Source organism: Lynx canadensis, chromosome A1, assembly GCF_007474595.2.
Source record: "Lynx canadensis isolate LIC74 chromosome A1, mLynCan4.pri.v2, whole genome shotgun sequence".
NCBI classification, from domain to species: Eukaryota; Metazoa; Chordata; class Mammalia; order Carnivora; family Felidae; genus Lynx; species Lynx canadensis.
The window spans coordinates 71,647,585-71,663,471 of NC_044303.2; the positions used below are offsets into that span (position 1 = coordinate 71,647,585).

General features: G+C 38.0%; 1 protein-coding gene across 1 annotated transcript in view; it reads left to right on the forward strand.

The window, feature by feature from the left end:
- PCCA (propionyl-CoA carboxylase subunit alpha) overlaps nucleotides 1-15,887 on the forward strand; it is a 422,256-nt gene that overhangs the window by 318,820 nt on the left and 87,549 nt on the right. The window contains 1 exon segment of the mRNA XM_030313554.1: nucleotides 7,521-7,619. Within this exon segment, the coding sequence (XP_030169414.1) occupies nucleotides 7,521-7,619 (99 nt within the window).

Consider the following 15,887-nt stretch of genomic DNA (forward strand, 5'->3'; position numbering starts at 1 on the left):
GCTATTCTGTATTTTCTTGGGAAAATTTCATATCAATATATAGATACGCCCTTTTTTAAAGAAGGGGTTCTAAGTTCTCTTATAGGCTACAAGATGTGTTTCTGTGATATAAGGACATCTTGGCTGGGTATAAAATTGGGGGCAACATTTTCTTTTTTAGTACTTATACCAAACTGCTCTGTGGTCTTATATCTCAATTTTGCCCTCGAGCAATTAGGCTGACCTGATGTTTTTCCTTACTTGTGCGTGATTTCTTATTTTTGCCTAAGTAACACGTAAAACATTCTTTATCTTTAAAGTTCCATAAACAGAAGAATTCTACAAATTTAAGGTTTTATTTAGTTTGAAAAGTTTTACCCTATCATATCTTTGAATTTACATTTATTCGTTTTTCTTCGTAAGCCTTTCTGAAAAAGTATTTTGTATATTCTTTGGATCCCATTTCTCCCTCCTTCATATCTGTTGTCTTCTCTATAAATTGTTTTTATATTGCTAGTCTTTTCTGTTTTATATGATTTCTCCATGCCCTTATCTTTCTTTTTAGTCACATTGATTCTATTTTTGGTTGCTTCTTAAAGTAGCTTTTATCTCTAATGTTATTTTTCTCTTCATTTTTTTTCTGAGTTCTTCCAGCTTGATTTTCATTTCCTTCTGTTGTTGTATGATCTCTTCTTTGAACCTTTGTTTTTCTTCTTTGAGCTCATTTTTTAAAAGAGGAGTCAGGTTTCCTACAGTCGTCTTTGAGACTTTGCAGAATTATTTATCTGAACTCTTCCTGTGTTTCTTCAAGTGGTTCTTCTTGTGTTATAATGCTCTTAATTTACCTTTTCCTCTTGATAAAAGTATGTTCTGCAAACTGTATGCAAAGATGCAGTATTGGTTATTTTCTGATCATCATTTATGTGCAGTGGGGTAGGTGGTTGGGTCTAAGCATGGACAGCCCACAGCTTTTCCTTTAATTAGGCTTATAATACCCTCTCATCAAATCTGTTATTTCCATTGTCCTAGATTTCACTTCCCATTAGTTTTTGGCATAGGGTGGGTTCTTTATGTCAGCTTCTCGGTGTTGTAACAGTGAAATGCCACTTCCACCCCATATCTGCAGCTTTAGTCCCCCTTGGCTAAAGAATTACACATAAACTGTGTACATAGCACAGTAACAAGAATTCTTCAGTCTGTTCCTATATTTCTATGGTATTAAAATGTACAAATTTCCTGTTTCTCCTAGTAGCTTATAAGTATAAGCCATTGAGATTTCACTCATCTGATGATAGCATCAATAGAATCCTTGCATCTGCTGTTCCAAATTATGCTTCTTGGTGAAATCTGTTTGTGGCTGGAGGCCTGAGAAGGCTGGTGGTGGTTTTCAGCATGTTCTTTTCCCTCATTTAAAGTTTATAGATGTGTTTCATAGTTTATGATTTGGAGCTTTGACAGCTTCCTTGTTTCAGTTGTATAGTAACATTTCAAAATTATGCTCATTACTTCCCAGGTGTACAAGGAAATGTTGTTTCTGTATGTCTGTCGCATGTACTCTGTTTCATAAGCCCTCTACCTTTACTTAGTGGGGGAGAGGGAGGAAACACTTGGTAATAAATAAGATCTTGGGCTCCTTGGGTTTAAGCAGTATCTTTCAGAAACTGTGTATTTCAGGTTTCTTTTCCTTCCAGGTTCCACTGAGGTGTGGAGTTAGGTGCAGGTAAAAGGGGCCTTTGGGTATGTGGTTGGACTCACTCATAACTATTGAGGTAAGGAGGAGAGCTCAGACCCAGACTGTCTTTACTAGGCTTTGCTGTAAGGATCTGGACTGGGTACTGGCAGGCGATGATTCATCCTCTTTGGCATTGAAGAGGCCTTTGTACCCGTAGTCCTGGGTACTGTTTGCCTGCAGTCATGGAGTCCCTTGTACTATGTTGTCTTTATCTTGACCCAGACTTTGTTATCTCACTAAGATAGGTAGAAACTTCTGGATTCCTATCATGATGTGCTTGGGTCATCTTTCCAGGTTCTTCCTCAATCAGTGCTGTGCTGTTGCTTCATAAGCCACATTAGGATTGCTGTGACACCAAGTACTGGGCTTTAGTAGAAGCCTACAGCTTTCCCTAGACTATATCCCAAAAGTAGATCTCCAGCCCAGATATTTTCAGGGTACCTGATACCTGTCAGAATATTTTCATCCATCTGTCTCCATTGCTGTCCCCTACCTATTCCCAAGGATCCATGCAAAAGGAAATGGGGAGGTCTCTGATTTCTGATATCTGCGTCTTCCCTCTGTATCTTTCCTTCATGTAATCCACAGGGACTTGAAAAGGCCTCCCCCCCAGCCCCCCATGTTTCTATCTGGAAGGAACTTTCCTTCTATTCTTCTTCCCAAGTTAACATTCACATCCACTCATCCAATAGCAGAGGATGCAGGGAAAGAAATTAATTTATCAGTAAGGGAAGATAAAGGTAGTTCAGAAATACCACTTTCAGTTTTCTCCTTCTGCTTTTGTTTTTAGAAAGTCAGATTTATTGAGGTATAATTAATATAAAATTTAGTCTTTAATTGTATGGTTTTATTGAGTTTTGACAAATCTATGTACTTATATTATTACCACCAAAATCAAGATTTCTGTCACCCCAGAAAGTTCCCTCATGCCCTTTCCCAGTCAAACTCATCTTCATACCCATATCACCTAGCAACTGCTGACCTGATTTCTGCCTTTTCCAGAATGTTCTATAGATGGAATCATACTCATTACTTTTTTCTTTTTTTTTTAAGGGGGAATCTCACTCCTCCCCTTTATTTATTTATTTATTTATGTATGTATGTATTTTTTGAGGGAGAGAGAGCACGCGCACGCGTGCATGCGCAAGTGGGGGAGGGGCAGAGAAAGAGGGCGAGAAAGAATCCCACGCAGGCTCCAAGCTCAATTCGGAGCCTGATGCAGGGCTCAATCTCACAAACTATGAGATCGTGATCTGAGCCTAAATCAAGAGTTTGACAGTTAACTGACTGAGCCACCTGGGTGCCCCCATTCTCATGTTCTATTATATCCTTTTTTACCAGCCTCCTTTCACTTAGCATAATGCTTTTGAGATGCTTAGTGCTAATTTTCTGTTGTGTGGATATACCATATTTGTCCATGAATTAGTTCATTGGACTTGTGGGGGTTTTCCAGTTTGAGGCTGATGTAAACATTTTGCTGTATGTATTCTATCATAAACAAGCTTCTGTGAACATTCACGAACAGGTCCTTGTGTATGTATCATTACTTTTCTGGGGTTTTCTAAAGCAGACCTCCCATTTGGCATTCCCACCAGCAATGTATGAAAGTTCCGATTGCTTCAGAGGTTTGCCAGCACTTGGTATTATCAGTACTTTTCATTTTATCCATTCTAGTGGGTGTGTAGCCCTATTTCATATAGTTTTGGTTTTTTCCTAATGACCAACCTGTGATGTGCTTGTGTCACCCATCTGTCTTCCCTGACGAAGTCTCTGGTCAAATCTCTTGCCCATTTTTAAAGAAATTCAGTTGGTTTTCTTATTGAGTTGAAAAAGAGAATTCTTGGGGTGCCTGGGTGGCTTGGTTGGTTAAGCCTACGACTTTGGCTTAGGTCATGATCTCACAATTCATGAATTTGAGCCTCACATCAGGCACTCTGCTGTCAGTGCAGAACCCACTTGGGATCCTCTGTCTCTGCTGTCTCTGTCTCTGTCTCTCTCTCAAAACTAAGTAAACATGAAAAAAAAGAATTCTTTGTAGATTTTGAATTCAAGTGCTTTATCAGATATATTTTTTGCAAATATTTTCTCCCAACTTATGGCTCAGCTTTTCTTTTCTTAAGTGTCTTTCAAACAGAAATTTATAATTTTGGATGAAGTCTAATTCATCTATTTTTTCTTTCAAGATTTGTATTTTTTGTGTCCTAAGAAATCTTTGCCTGGACCAAGGTTATAAAGATTTTCTCTCTTTGTTATCTAGAAGTTTTGTAGTTTTAGGTTTTACCTTTAGTTTTCATTGTTTTGAGTTGATTTTTTTTTTTTTTAATGTTGTGTTATCGAGGTCGGGATTTATTTTTTTGAATGTGGATGTTTATTGTTTTAGGACTATTTATTCACAAATTATGCTTTCCCCATTTAATGTTTTGGCACTTTTTTTTAAAAAAATCAATTAATCATTTATGTATGGGTCTCTGAACTCTCATTTCATTCTATTCTTACACCAGATCTTGTTTACTGTAGGTTAATGGGAAGTCTTGAAGTCAAATGGCATGAGTTCTCCAAATTTGTTACTTTTCAAAATTATCTTTACTATTTTATATCCTTTGCTTTTCTCTCTGTGTATTTTGGAATCAGCTACCAAAACAAAAAAAGCCTGCTGGGATATTGATTGGAATTACATTGAATATATATATGAGTTTGGGAGAGAACTTCTATCTTGATAATACTGAAACTTTTCTAATTCATGAACATGGTGTGTGTATATATATATATATATCCATTTTTTAGGTCTAATTCTTTAATTTCTCACAGAATATTGCTTCTGACTTTTGAAAAAGTAAAACCTCTCCCTTCTGTTTTCATTTGTTACCTATTTTTCCACAGCTTTTTTGAGATATACTTCACTTTAGTCATTTAAATTGTACAGTTAAGTGGCTTGTAGTATATTCGCAGAGCTGTGTAACCATCACTACCGTCAATTTTAGAACATGTTCATCATGTCAAATAAGAAAGCCAATGCCCCACTGCTGTTACCCCTCAATCCTTCCATCCATCCCCACACCCCTAGCTCAAGGCAACCACTAATTTATTTTCTGTTGGTAGGGACTTTTCTGGACATTTCATTATAAATGGAACTATATAATTTGTGATCCTCTGTGACTGGCTTTTCAGTTAGCATGTTTTCAAGATTCATCCATGTAGTAGCATGTATCAGCATTTCATTCCTTTTTATTATCAAATGATATTCTGTTATATGGATGTGTCGCATTTTGTGTAACCAGTCATAAAATAGTTTACTTTAGGCTGTGGTAAAGTGGTTCCTCTTCTGCATGATTTGAGTATGTTAGGTTATTTTCTCTGAGAACCCCTAAAGATGACAATTACAGTTTCATTCTGTCACCCCTATTGACTTAAAATTAGTATCAAATACAAATTGTAAATGCCTGTCATTAAAAAAATCTTTCCTTACAGCCTCTAACTTTCCATTTTAACAAATAAAACTTTTATAATTGAACTCTGACCTTTTTTAACCTTTTAAATTTAGGAATCATGTCAAAGTAAATATTTTTCTCAGTTTTAAAAGGTATTTTTAGCACTTAATATTTGTAAAACTATCTTTTGGGAGCTTCTTTTGGAACTCTTCCATTACATAAGGAGATATTTAATTCAGGAAGAAGTGCTAAATAGATTATTTTATTTTTTTAATGTTTTATTTATTTTTGAGAAAGAGAGTGAGAGTGGGGGAGGGGCAGAGAGAGAGAGGGAGACCCAGAATCTGAAACAGGCTCCAGTCTCTGAGCTGTCAGCGCAGAGCTGGATGCAGGACTCGAACTTGGGAATGACGAGATCATGACCTAGGTCAAAGTCAGACGCTTAACCGACTGAGCCACCCAGGCAGTTAATGGCTAATTATCTAAATAGATAATTTTGAAATGTTGCTCTTCTCAAAACTATAGTCTTTCTGCTTCACAGATCTTTATCACCTACTTTTTAATAGTACATAATTTATGAGATAGCATGATATCTGACCTTATTTTTTTTTTTAATATTTTTTTTCAACGTTTATTTATTTTTGGGACAGAGGGAGACAGAGCATGAACGGGGGAGGGGCAGAGAGAGAGGGAGACACAGAATCGGAAACAGGCTCCAGGCTCCGAGCCATCAGCCCAGAGCCTGACGCGGGGCTCGAACTCACGGACTGCGAGATCGTGACCTGGCTGAAGTCGGACGCTTAACCGACTGCGCCACCCAGGCGCCCCAATCTGACCTTATTTTTAAAACCCATTTAAGGAAAGTGGAACCATTAGAAACAGGAAAAGGGAAAAAATGTTTAGGACCTACTATAGTAGGAATATCGGTAGAGACTGTTTTATGTTAATTTTTTAAATATTACAGCAACCTGACAGCTCAGATCCTGGAGCCTGCTTCAGATTCTCTGTCTCTCTCTCTGTCTCTCTCTGTCTCTCTCTGTCTCTCTCTGTCTCTCTCTCTCTCTCTCTCCTGCTTGCACTCTGTCTCTCTCTCTCAAAACTAAATAAACATTAAAAAATTAAAAAAAATATTACAGCACCCTTTCAGATAGAGTTTTACCATATTATAGTTTGGCAACTAAAGTTCAGACAGGTTAAATACTCCAGCGTGGTAAGCAGCTCTAACTTAGTCAAATAGTAATGTCAGGTGAGACCCAAGCCGTCGTTCCTTCTTCCCAGTTACTGAAATGTGCTGTATGGACCCGAAGGCCCCTGAACCCAGAAACAAGCAAGTGCATAATGTATGTCCAGCTGACATTTCATTATGTAGCCAATAGCATGTCTTTGCTTCTAGACTGTATGACCACACTATTGTGGAAATAGATAAACAGAAAGTCTGTATAGATGTATATGGATACAGTTATTCTTCTAAATAATATCTGTGCGTCTTTTATTATAATAAGTATCTTTTAAGAGAATTGAGAGAGAGAGAGGGAATTGTTAGGGATCTTGTGTCTTGACTTTGCTACAGTTTTATTTTGAAACTTAAATATCCCTTCCTTATGTGGTTTACTGTGGACGTAATACTGTTATTTTCTCTTAGCTCTCCCATACAAGACTTAGGGAATCAGTGAGTGAAAGAAAGAAAGAAACTAACGGTACTTTTTATTTTAGCTTTGCTTGTTTTCTCTCACTTTTATATTATTTATTTGGAAATTAGAATTTTTCTCTTAAAAGTATCTGTTTTAAAAGATATGGGTTTTTTTTTTTTTTTGCATCTTCATAAGTGATGACTTGGTGAAATTAGTCATTTAAGATTGACAAAAATATGACAACTTTTGCAAAGTTCAAATGGACTTTTAATATTCAACACCAAAGAATTTTGCCTAATTAAAGCTTCTGTTTAATTAAAATCACAATGCACAGTCCTTCATTAAAATTAACACAGAAAAAGTTCTTTCTTGGTCCTTGGAGAGGATATTATATGCAAGCCCTGATGTGTGGGTTGCAAAATGTCACTGGAATTTATATGCATTACTTGTCTAATTGCAGTAAATGTAGCATGTCCAGATAGGTTTAGAGTGAGAAGGCTGTTTGTTACTTACTGGAAATCACTGGAAACCTCAGTACCCAGAGGCAGCTGTGCCCAGGTCCTTCACCTCTCCCCAGAGACAGCTAAGAAGACTCCTGTTGGACCCTGTCTCTCATGGCGGGAGCAGTAAACATGACAGGCTGTTGGGAGCCATCTGTTTAAAGTGGCTGCTGCTTTGTATGCGGCAGTGAACTTGAGATCAGTTTTCTGTCTTTCTTCATGGTAACAGTCTTATTTGGTGTCACAACAGGTGGAAGTTGATGGGTCGAAACTAAATGTGACCAGCACGTGGAACCTGGCTTCACCCTTATTGTCTGTCAGCGTTGATGGCACTCCGAGGACGGTGCAGGTAAATGTTCTGATGATTTACTTTGAGGGGTCCGTCAAGTCCAAAATCCTTACCAGCACCTGGGTGGTTAACACTGACAGAAGTGGCTGGGAGAGGCTGCATTTTATCCTGTCTCATACATTCCATAGTTGAAAACATTGTTTCGTTCTTGAGGGGATCTTGAAGCAAGTCTTATTCTGAGGAATGGATGTTTTCTTTTTTTCAGGCAATCCAGGAGTGTCAGTGTATTATTGCTGCTGTACATAGAGCATCCTGCGTGTTTTTCTAAAAACATGGGAAGATAGCATTTTTGTTGCCATTGTGGGTTTTTAGTTCTAAAATATGACTTTGTTACCTTCCTTTTCTGTGTGACTGAGATTGTGTACTGTTCGACCAGCAGAAATGTGAGCTGCTCAGATGGACTTGTCAGAACACCTTGATGCCTTTTAAAAATTCAGTGATCTTAACATGTTAACCTTTCTTTTCCCTGCAAAATACAATCTCTTACATTGAGGAAATGACTTGAAATCCAGAGTTGACTGAATATTCTTTGCTATCGGTGGCTTCCGTATTGAAGTAGAAGCTACGAAGGGAGGTGCTGCCAGAGTTCCTGCAGCTCACCTCCTAGTTGAGGGGGAGGGTTCCAGGGAAAACAAAACAAAGAACTCCACGTAACATGTGACGATCACATGCAGATAAAAATCCAGACCCCCACCCCCACCCCACAGTATTAAATGCTCATTCTTTTTGTTGTTGTTTTTTACAAAAATATTTTTGTGTTCCCTTAACTTGATTTTACACAGGAAACTGATTTTTAAAACCTAGAGAAGTCAAGAGAATCACAGATCAAGACTTCTCTATACCAGATTCACATATATCTCTATTAGAGACAGAGGTAGTCTAGAAACTTCCTGGTAAATATTTAATGACTAAACTAATTTATAAGCCAGGCTTAATTGGTAGATTATCTTTATGGTTCTAAGAAACATTGAATGCTCAGGACCGAGTCGTATATTTTGGCTTTGGTTTTCTGGCTTCCCCCAGTATATTTATTCTCTCATATTTTCTTTCATATTCTCATTATGAGGTGAAATACTTTGAGACCCTTGGAAAAAATATCACTGCATAATTTCACACTACCTAGATCCATTCATTGTGTTTTCAAAAAACATGGTTTTGTGATATTTGTTTATGTTTAATAGAATGTGCTCTGCCCTGAATGTGCTGTGGCCAGGCAGCATTTTCTGGTCAGGTAACATAATATGACCTGCCAGTAGAGAGATACAAATTCCTACTACCCAAATTAGTGTATCATATTTTCAGCTTCCTTCTCAATGACTGTGCAGATAGGTAGCCTGATGGCACTTTTATATGTAGAGTTTCTAGCTAAATTAATACTGGATATGTATTTAGAATAATTCCCAGAAATATTTTCCCTATCATAGGGATACTGTTCAGTAAATCCTTGTCATTCTTGTAAGTTCTTTGCTTAAACAAAAAAAAAAAATTAGGGGCTTCTGGGTGGCTCAGTTGGTTAAACATCTGACTTCAGCTCAGGTCATGATCTCACTGTTAGTGAGTTCGAGCCCCGCGTTGGGCTCTGTGCTGACAGCTGAGAGCCTGGAGCCTGCTTCCGATTCTGTGTCTCCCTCTCTCTCTGCCCCTCCCCTACTCATGCTCTGTCTCTTTCTCTGTCTCAAAAATAAATATAAATTAAAAAAAATTAATGTGAAATAAATGACCCCTCACGCAGACCCCCCCTGTCTGTGGAGAAGGGTGTTGCATCTAGTTAAGTACCATTTCATCAGAAGGAAATAAATTCATTCAGAGAGGTAAATGGTAGACTGGATAAAAACCAAACAAACTCATTGACCTAAAAAATGCTGAGGAAAGTTTTCCTTTCCAGAATAGATGGATTGTATTCACTCTTTATGGACATTAACATTCACTGTTGACTCTCTTTATCTCTATAATGTGGTTCCCATGAAATTAATAACATAATGAGGGTAAGTAATACACAGTACTCACTGTGTATCAGGCACAGTTCTGAATGCATTTCATGTATTCATATCATCTTCACAGCAACTGTATGAAGTGGGTACTATTATTTATACTTTTGTATATGAGGCAGCTGAGGCTCAGAGAAAAGTAAGTGACCTCAAAGTCACGAGGCTGATAGGAGGTAGAGCCAGGCAGGCTTGCTGTAGGACCTGTGCTGTTAAGCATTACACTTTACTGAGGCAAGCTAAGCAACTTCTCTGTGGTTACAAAGCTAAGAAGACGCTAAGCAGAAATTTGAACCCTGGCGCTGGGACCCCAGAGTGTGAGCTTCTAACCTTCTAACCACTGTGCTATATAGTACTTTTTGATGGTCTCCATCAGAGTTCTTCAGATAATAATGTACCTTTCCTTCATGCTTTAAGCCAATATGTTCAAACCTAGGTGTGCTTCAGAATCACCTGGAAGGCTTGTTAAAACTCAGATGGTTGGACCCACCCCAGAGTTTACTCCCATTTAGTAGGCCTGGGCTAAGTGTGCATTTCTAGTAAGTTCCCAGGTAATGCTGATGCTGCTAGTCTGGGGAAAGCAGTCTGAGAACCATTGCTTTAAACCCTTGCAATCAGAGAATAAGCTGGGTGTGAGGAGCAAAAGTGAAGTGAGTAGGAACCAGGTCATTGGAAGCCTTGCTAATTACATAATGAGGCCACTGCTTCACCCTTGGCCGGTGGGACTCGTGGATGACTGTTCACAAACGAAGTGATGCTGTGGAGAGGATTGGGAGTTTAGGAAGAGCTTGGTTCAAGTTGCATTGTGGAGACAGGATGGGAGGAGAATGAGACTGGACACAAAGAGAGAAGTTAGGATGCATTTCAGAAACAGAGGAGAGAAATCATCTTGTCTCAGAATGTTAGCTGTTCAGAGCATTGTGTGGGGAAGGGATTTGAAATGACAGGAGGATGAATGATGGCTTCACAGTGTTCTTTGTGGATTTGTCCTCCACCTGCCTTAAGCCTGGGCAGACCTTCAGGATTTGTGCCCAACTCCCTTTTCTCTGTGCTGACTTCTTGGGCTGAGTTCCTCAAGACTTCAGTTCAATACCTTCAAATAGATAGCTATGAAAATGTGGCTATGAGTTTCAAAGAAGAACTAGGATGGATATTATCACAGGTGATTTTCAAGTGATTTTACAGTAATAATGGCTGGAGGTTTTCCCCCCCTAGATTTTTGTGCCTGCATTTAAACTTTTTTATTAAATATTTTATATAGACAAATATGTATTGATCTATATAAAATCTAAAGAAAAACACAACAAAAACATTACTTACCATCTAGATTAAAAAAAGGAAAAAAAAATTACCAATATTACTGACTTTCCTCTGCATTCCCCCTTACTTAAAATCCTTCCTCCTGCCCCAAGAGATAACCACAATCCCAGTTTTTAAATGTATCTCTCCCTTCCTTTTCTTTAAGGATGTTATATATACGTACAACTGTAAACAGTATATTGTGTAGCACCATATTTCTCTGTGCTTCTGTGAGTTGCTTTCTCCTCCGGTATTAGGTTTGTGAGATTGATCATCTGGATGTATGTAGTTTTATTTATTTCCATGCTATGTAAGTCCTATTAATATACCACAATTTATTCTTTCTCCCCTAAGTAGATATTTGTGTTACTTATTTTGTTTTTAGAACAAACACTGCTTCTCTGAACATTTCTATGTTTCCTCTTGAAATCGTTTCTCCAAGGAGTATGCCAGCCAATAGAACAGTTGGCTTGTAAGGACCATGCATTCTTAATCCTACACAGTAATGCCAAATGGTTTTTCCTGTATGGCTGTACCAATGTATATGTCTACCAACAGTGCTGCTGCTATCAATAACATGAATAATAATAAAACCTTATTGTATATTTACTATGTTAGGCACTGACTCTCCTAAAATACCTCATCTGTATCAAAGTATTTAATCCTCACACCAATCTAGTGTACTAGTATTACCCTGCATTTTGAGGTTAGGGAAACTTGAGGCCTATAGAAACTAAATTGCTCACCCAAGGCATTCTGCTAATAAATGGAGGAGCCAAGATTTGAACCCAGGAATCTGTTCCTTTAACAGCTTTTCTTCACATCCTAGGTAACCCTTGATATCCAGACTACTTAAGTTATCTTTTTGTGGTTTTAATGTATAATAGGTTGGTAATGACAATGAGCATTTTAAAAATATGTTTATTGTCAGTCCTGTTTTCCTTTCTGCAAACTGCCTGTTCATGGCTTTTGCCCATTTTTTCTTTTTATTGGAGCATTCATCTTTTACTTAATGATTCATAAAAGTTCATATTTTGTGAATCTCGATCCTCTGTTAGTGGCTCATATAGTAATTCTGTGTTTAACCTTTTTAAAGAACCACTGTGCTGTTTTCTACAGCAGCTGCACCATTTTACATTTCTACAGTAATGCACAAGGATTCCAATTTCTGCACTTTTCACCAGCACTTGTTCTTTTCTGGTGGTTTTATTGTTCTTTTATAAAGTTACACTAATGGGTATGAAGTGGTAGTACCTCATTGTAGAACAAAATTTATTTAGATAGTTATTGAGAAAACATTCTGAGTACTTCCTAATATTTGTCTTTCTTTTTATCTGTTTTACCGCATAACTGCTTTGCTGCACAAATGAAACTTTGTCAGGGCAAATAGAAGGAACTTTTTTTTTTTTTTTTTTTGGTTTATTTTTTGAGAGGGAGAGAGAACAAGCAGGGGAGGGGCAGAGAAAGAGGGAGAGTGAGAATCCCAAGTAGGCTCTGTACTGTCAGCACAAAACCCAATGTGGGGCTCAAATTCACAAACCGTGAGATCATGACCTGAGCTGAAATCAAGAGTTTGAGGCTTAACCTACTGAGCCGCTCAGGCGCTCCCAATAAAAGGAACTTTTTTACAACTCTTCCTTTAAACTCACTTTCTCAGCTTATTCTTTCCTCCCCTGCATAAAATCACATACAGTTCTCAGTTGTATAGTTGCTACCAGGGAATAGGCAAGCAGTATTCTGTTTGGGAGAGGAGGTGTTTAAAAGTCTAGTTCAGGGACACCTGGGTGGCTCATTTGGTTTAGTATCTGACTTCAGCTCAGGTCGTGATCTTGTGGTTTGTGAGTTTGAGCCCTGTGTCAGGCTCTCTCCTGTCAGTACAGAGCCTGCTTCAGATCCTCTGCCCCCTCTTTTTGTCCCTCCCCTGCTCATTCTCTCTCTCAAAAAAATAAACATTTAAAAAAATAAATAAAAATCTAGTTCATTGTAATGTCAAAACTGTTAAAACCTCTCCTCCTGAACTCATTTCCACCTCAGACAGAAATTTTATAGGGAAAATGAGAGTGTTGCTTTCTTCCCTCTTGCTTTATATCCTTTCTCACTTCTTGTTTGCCATCTGAGGTCTGTCCAAAGTTTCAGTCTGGGGTAAAGAAGAGAGGAACATGGCAGCAAGAACTAGGTTGACCTAGGCTAATGTAACCTGGCACTTGTTACTTTGGAGGCATGTCAAACATCCAAAGTTGGACACTTGGCTGGTGTCCTCAAGGACACTTTTGTGGATTTGGGGGAATTTCTCACCTGTAGAACCCTTAAAGTCTGCTCTGTCTTTTCCAGCTGTCTTTAGCCTCCTGATTCCTATCCCTCTAGATTTTTCTGTTGAGCAGGTTCTCTCATAACAACTCAGCCTTAGTCTTTTCTGTACAATCCACGTCTAGACCACAAGAAATAGTTACAAATCGTTGCCTCACCATACTCTTCTCTTCCTGTTTTGTCACTAAAACAATTGCTGATCTTACCTAGATACCCCTCAAAATCCAGGAGATACATGGAAAACCAAGGGATTCTCATAAAATCCCTTTCACATAGCTTAAAATGTTCAACCTTGAGTTCTTAGCTTAAGAATTTAACTTCAAACAATTTTTAAATTTCTTTCATATTCTCTTGAGGTGGGAGATGGGCAATTGTTGGTTTTGTGGTTTCCTAGCATGTTCTACTTGGTGTAGCCAGTCTAGTACACCAGTCTACTTGGTGTAGCCAGTCTTATTCAAGAATATGTGAGTACTTAGCACCTTTTTATTTTAATTTTATTTTATTTATTTTTGAGAGAGAGAGTGTGGGGGAGAGAATCCAAGGCAGGCTCCGTGCTGTTAGCACGGAGCCCAATGTGGGGCTTGAACCCACAAACCATGAGATCATGACCTAAGCTGAAGTCAGATGCTTAACTGACTGAGCCACCCAGGTGCCCCTCTGTTTAGTTTTATTATTGAATCCCTGTGACTACGTGAAAAGTAGCAGTTAACAACTTCATCTGATTAAATGACAAAGTAGTTGGGGAGGAAGCATACCTTTGCTTTAAGAGTTAGCTCCCTATTCATCCAATCAAATCTAATCATATCACATTATCTTTTGACTTTCCTGGCTTTCCTCGGTAAGCCTCAGGAACTTGATATTATCTATTAATTCCTTTAAAAAAATTGTATTTTGGCATGTACTCTCATTTGGAAAATGAATTTCATAGGTTACTAACTTCCTTTAATTGATCAGAATTTTCAGTTTTGATTTGACCTTCAGTTCCCACTGCCATACTGAATTCCTGGCACATGTGAAGAACGGCTCATTAGCTGGAGGAAAGGATGAGTGGATGAATGCATGGATAGTTATCTTGCATTTTATAATTTCAGAAATAAATCTGTCTTATCTATACTTTTAAGATTTAGATTTTATTTCTTCTAAGACTTTATCAAATTAAGCTATGTTCATAGGATAGCCTTCTTAGCTGTTTTATCAATTCTCTTTAGTTCTTTACTTTCCAATATTTGCAGAATCTGTACTCTATTAGATAACATGGCGGCTTGATCCCCACGGATATGGAATCACATAGTATTTGTGAGTTCAAAGGCAAACGAGGGCTCCCAAGGGTCTGCCCACAAAAGTATCATGCTTACCAAGTGAGTTTCTTTCCAATCAAGCAAACATCTTTCCTATTTTCCTAAGCTGTTTAAGGCCAACAGTACCACCTGTTGATAGGTATCTATAGGTATAGTAAAGGTTCACCTCAGACTGTTCCTGATTTCCCCTGTCTCTATGAGGGGAATGCGAACATTGGCACATTGCTTGAGCTGTATCTTACCCAGCATCACTAATGACCCATTGTTCAGTTAAGTCTGCTGCACAAGCTCTTCAGTTACCCACGCGGCTGCTTTTTCTCTTCTGATGTTTAGAAAATCCTATTTTTGGACAGAAGTTCTAATCATTATTAATAGCTTTAAGTATATAGCTAGTGATGCACGTATCCAAAAGGAGGAAGAGGAGGTCCTGTATTTTGAAATGAAGTAATTTATGCTGAAGAATCAAGGATATAAGCATTAAAAACTCTTGGAGATATTTATAGGTCCTCTAGAATTTTTATAGGTTTTTAATCTATTTCTTCATCTAATAAGTAAGCCAAGTTTTCCTCAAAGAACATCATTCAACGGAAATAAAATGATAGCATTTCGTAATTCTCTTTTTTCTTATGTTGGGTATGTACCAGTGTTTTCCTACTAGTTCCCCATTGTAGATGTAGAGTCCGTCAGTAATGTTTATAAAGTAGATCTTAATGGTATAATCTGAGGACCTACAATCATCTCTCATTTTGACTATGGGAAGATAAAGTCTCATTAGTATGAGAGCAATTCCAAATCTCTAGTAATTCCAAATTACTGATTTAAAAAATTATAGAGTGAAGCAGCATTGTCCAATAAAATCTGTTAAGCCATATATGCAATTTTAAATTTCTTAGTAGCCACATCAAGAAAGTAAAAACAAGGGGCGCCTGGGTGGCGCAGTCGGTTAAGCGTCCGACTTCAGCCAGGTCACGATCTCGCGGTCCGTGAGTTTGAGCCCCGCCTCAGGCTCTGGGCTGATGGCTCAGAGCCTGGAGCCTGTTTCCGATTCTGTGTCTCCCTCTCTCTCTGCCCCTCCCCCGTTCATGCTCTGTCTCTCTCTGTCCCAAAAATAAATAAACGTTGAAAAAAAAAAAAAAAAAGTAAAAACAAGTGAGATTCATTTCACTAATCCATTTTGTTTTAACTCCATATATCCAAAATGTTAGCGTTTCAACATGAAATAATCTAAAGAAAATTATTAATGTGATATCAGAAACAGCACCTATGCCTGAAATATGTATGCTAATATACCAATAATATCTTAAGCAACAGAATGATGAATGTGAAATGTGGCCCTACCAGAATGTTGTGTGTAAAGAAAAATAGGTTCCACAGCTTCT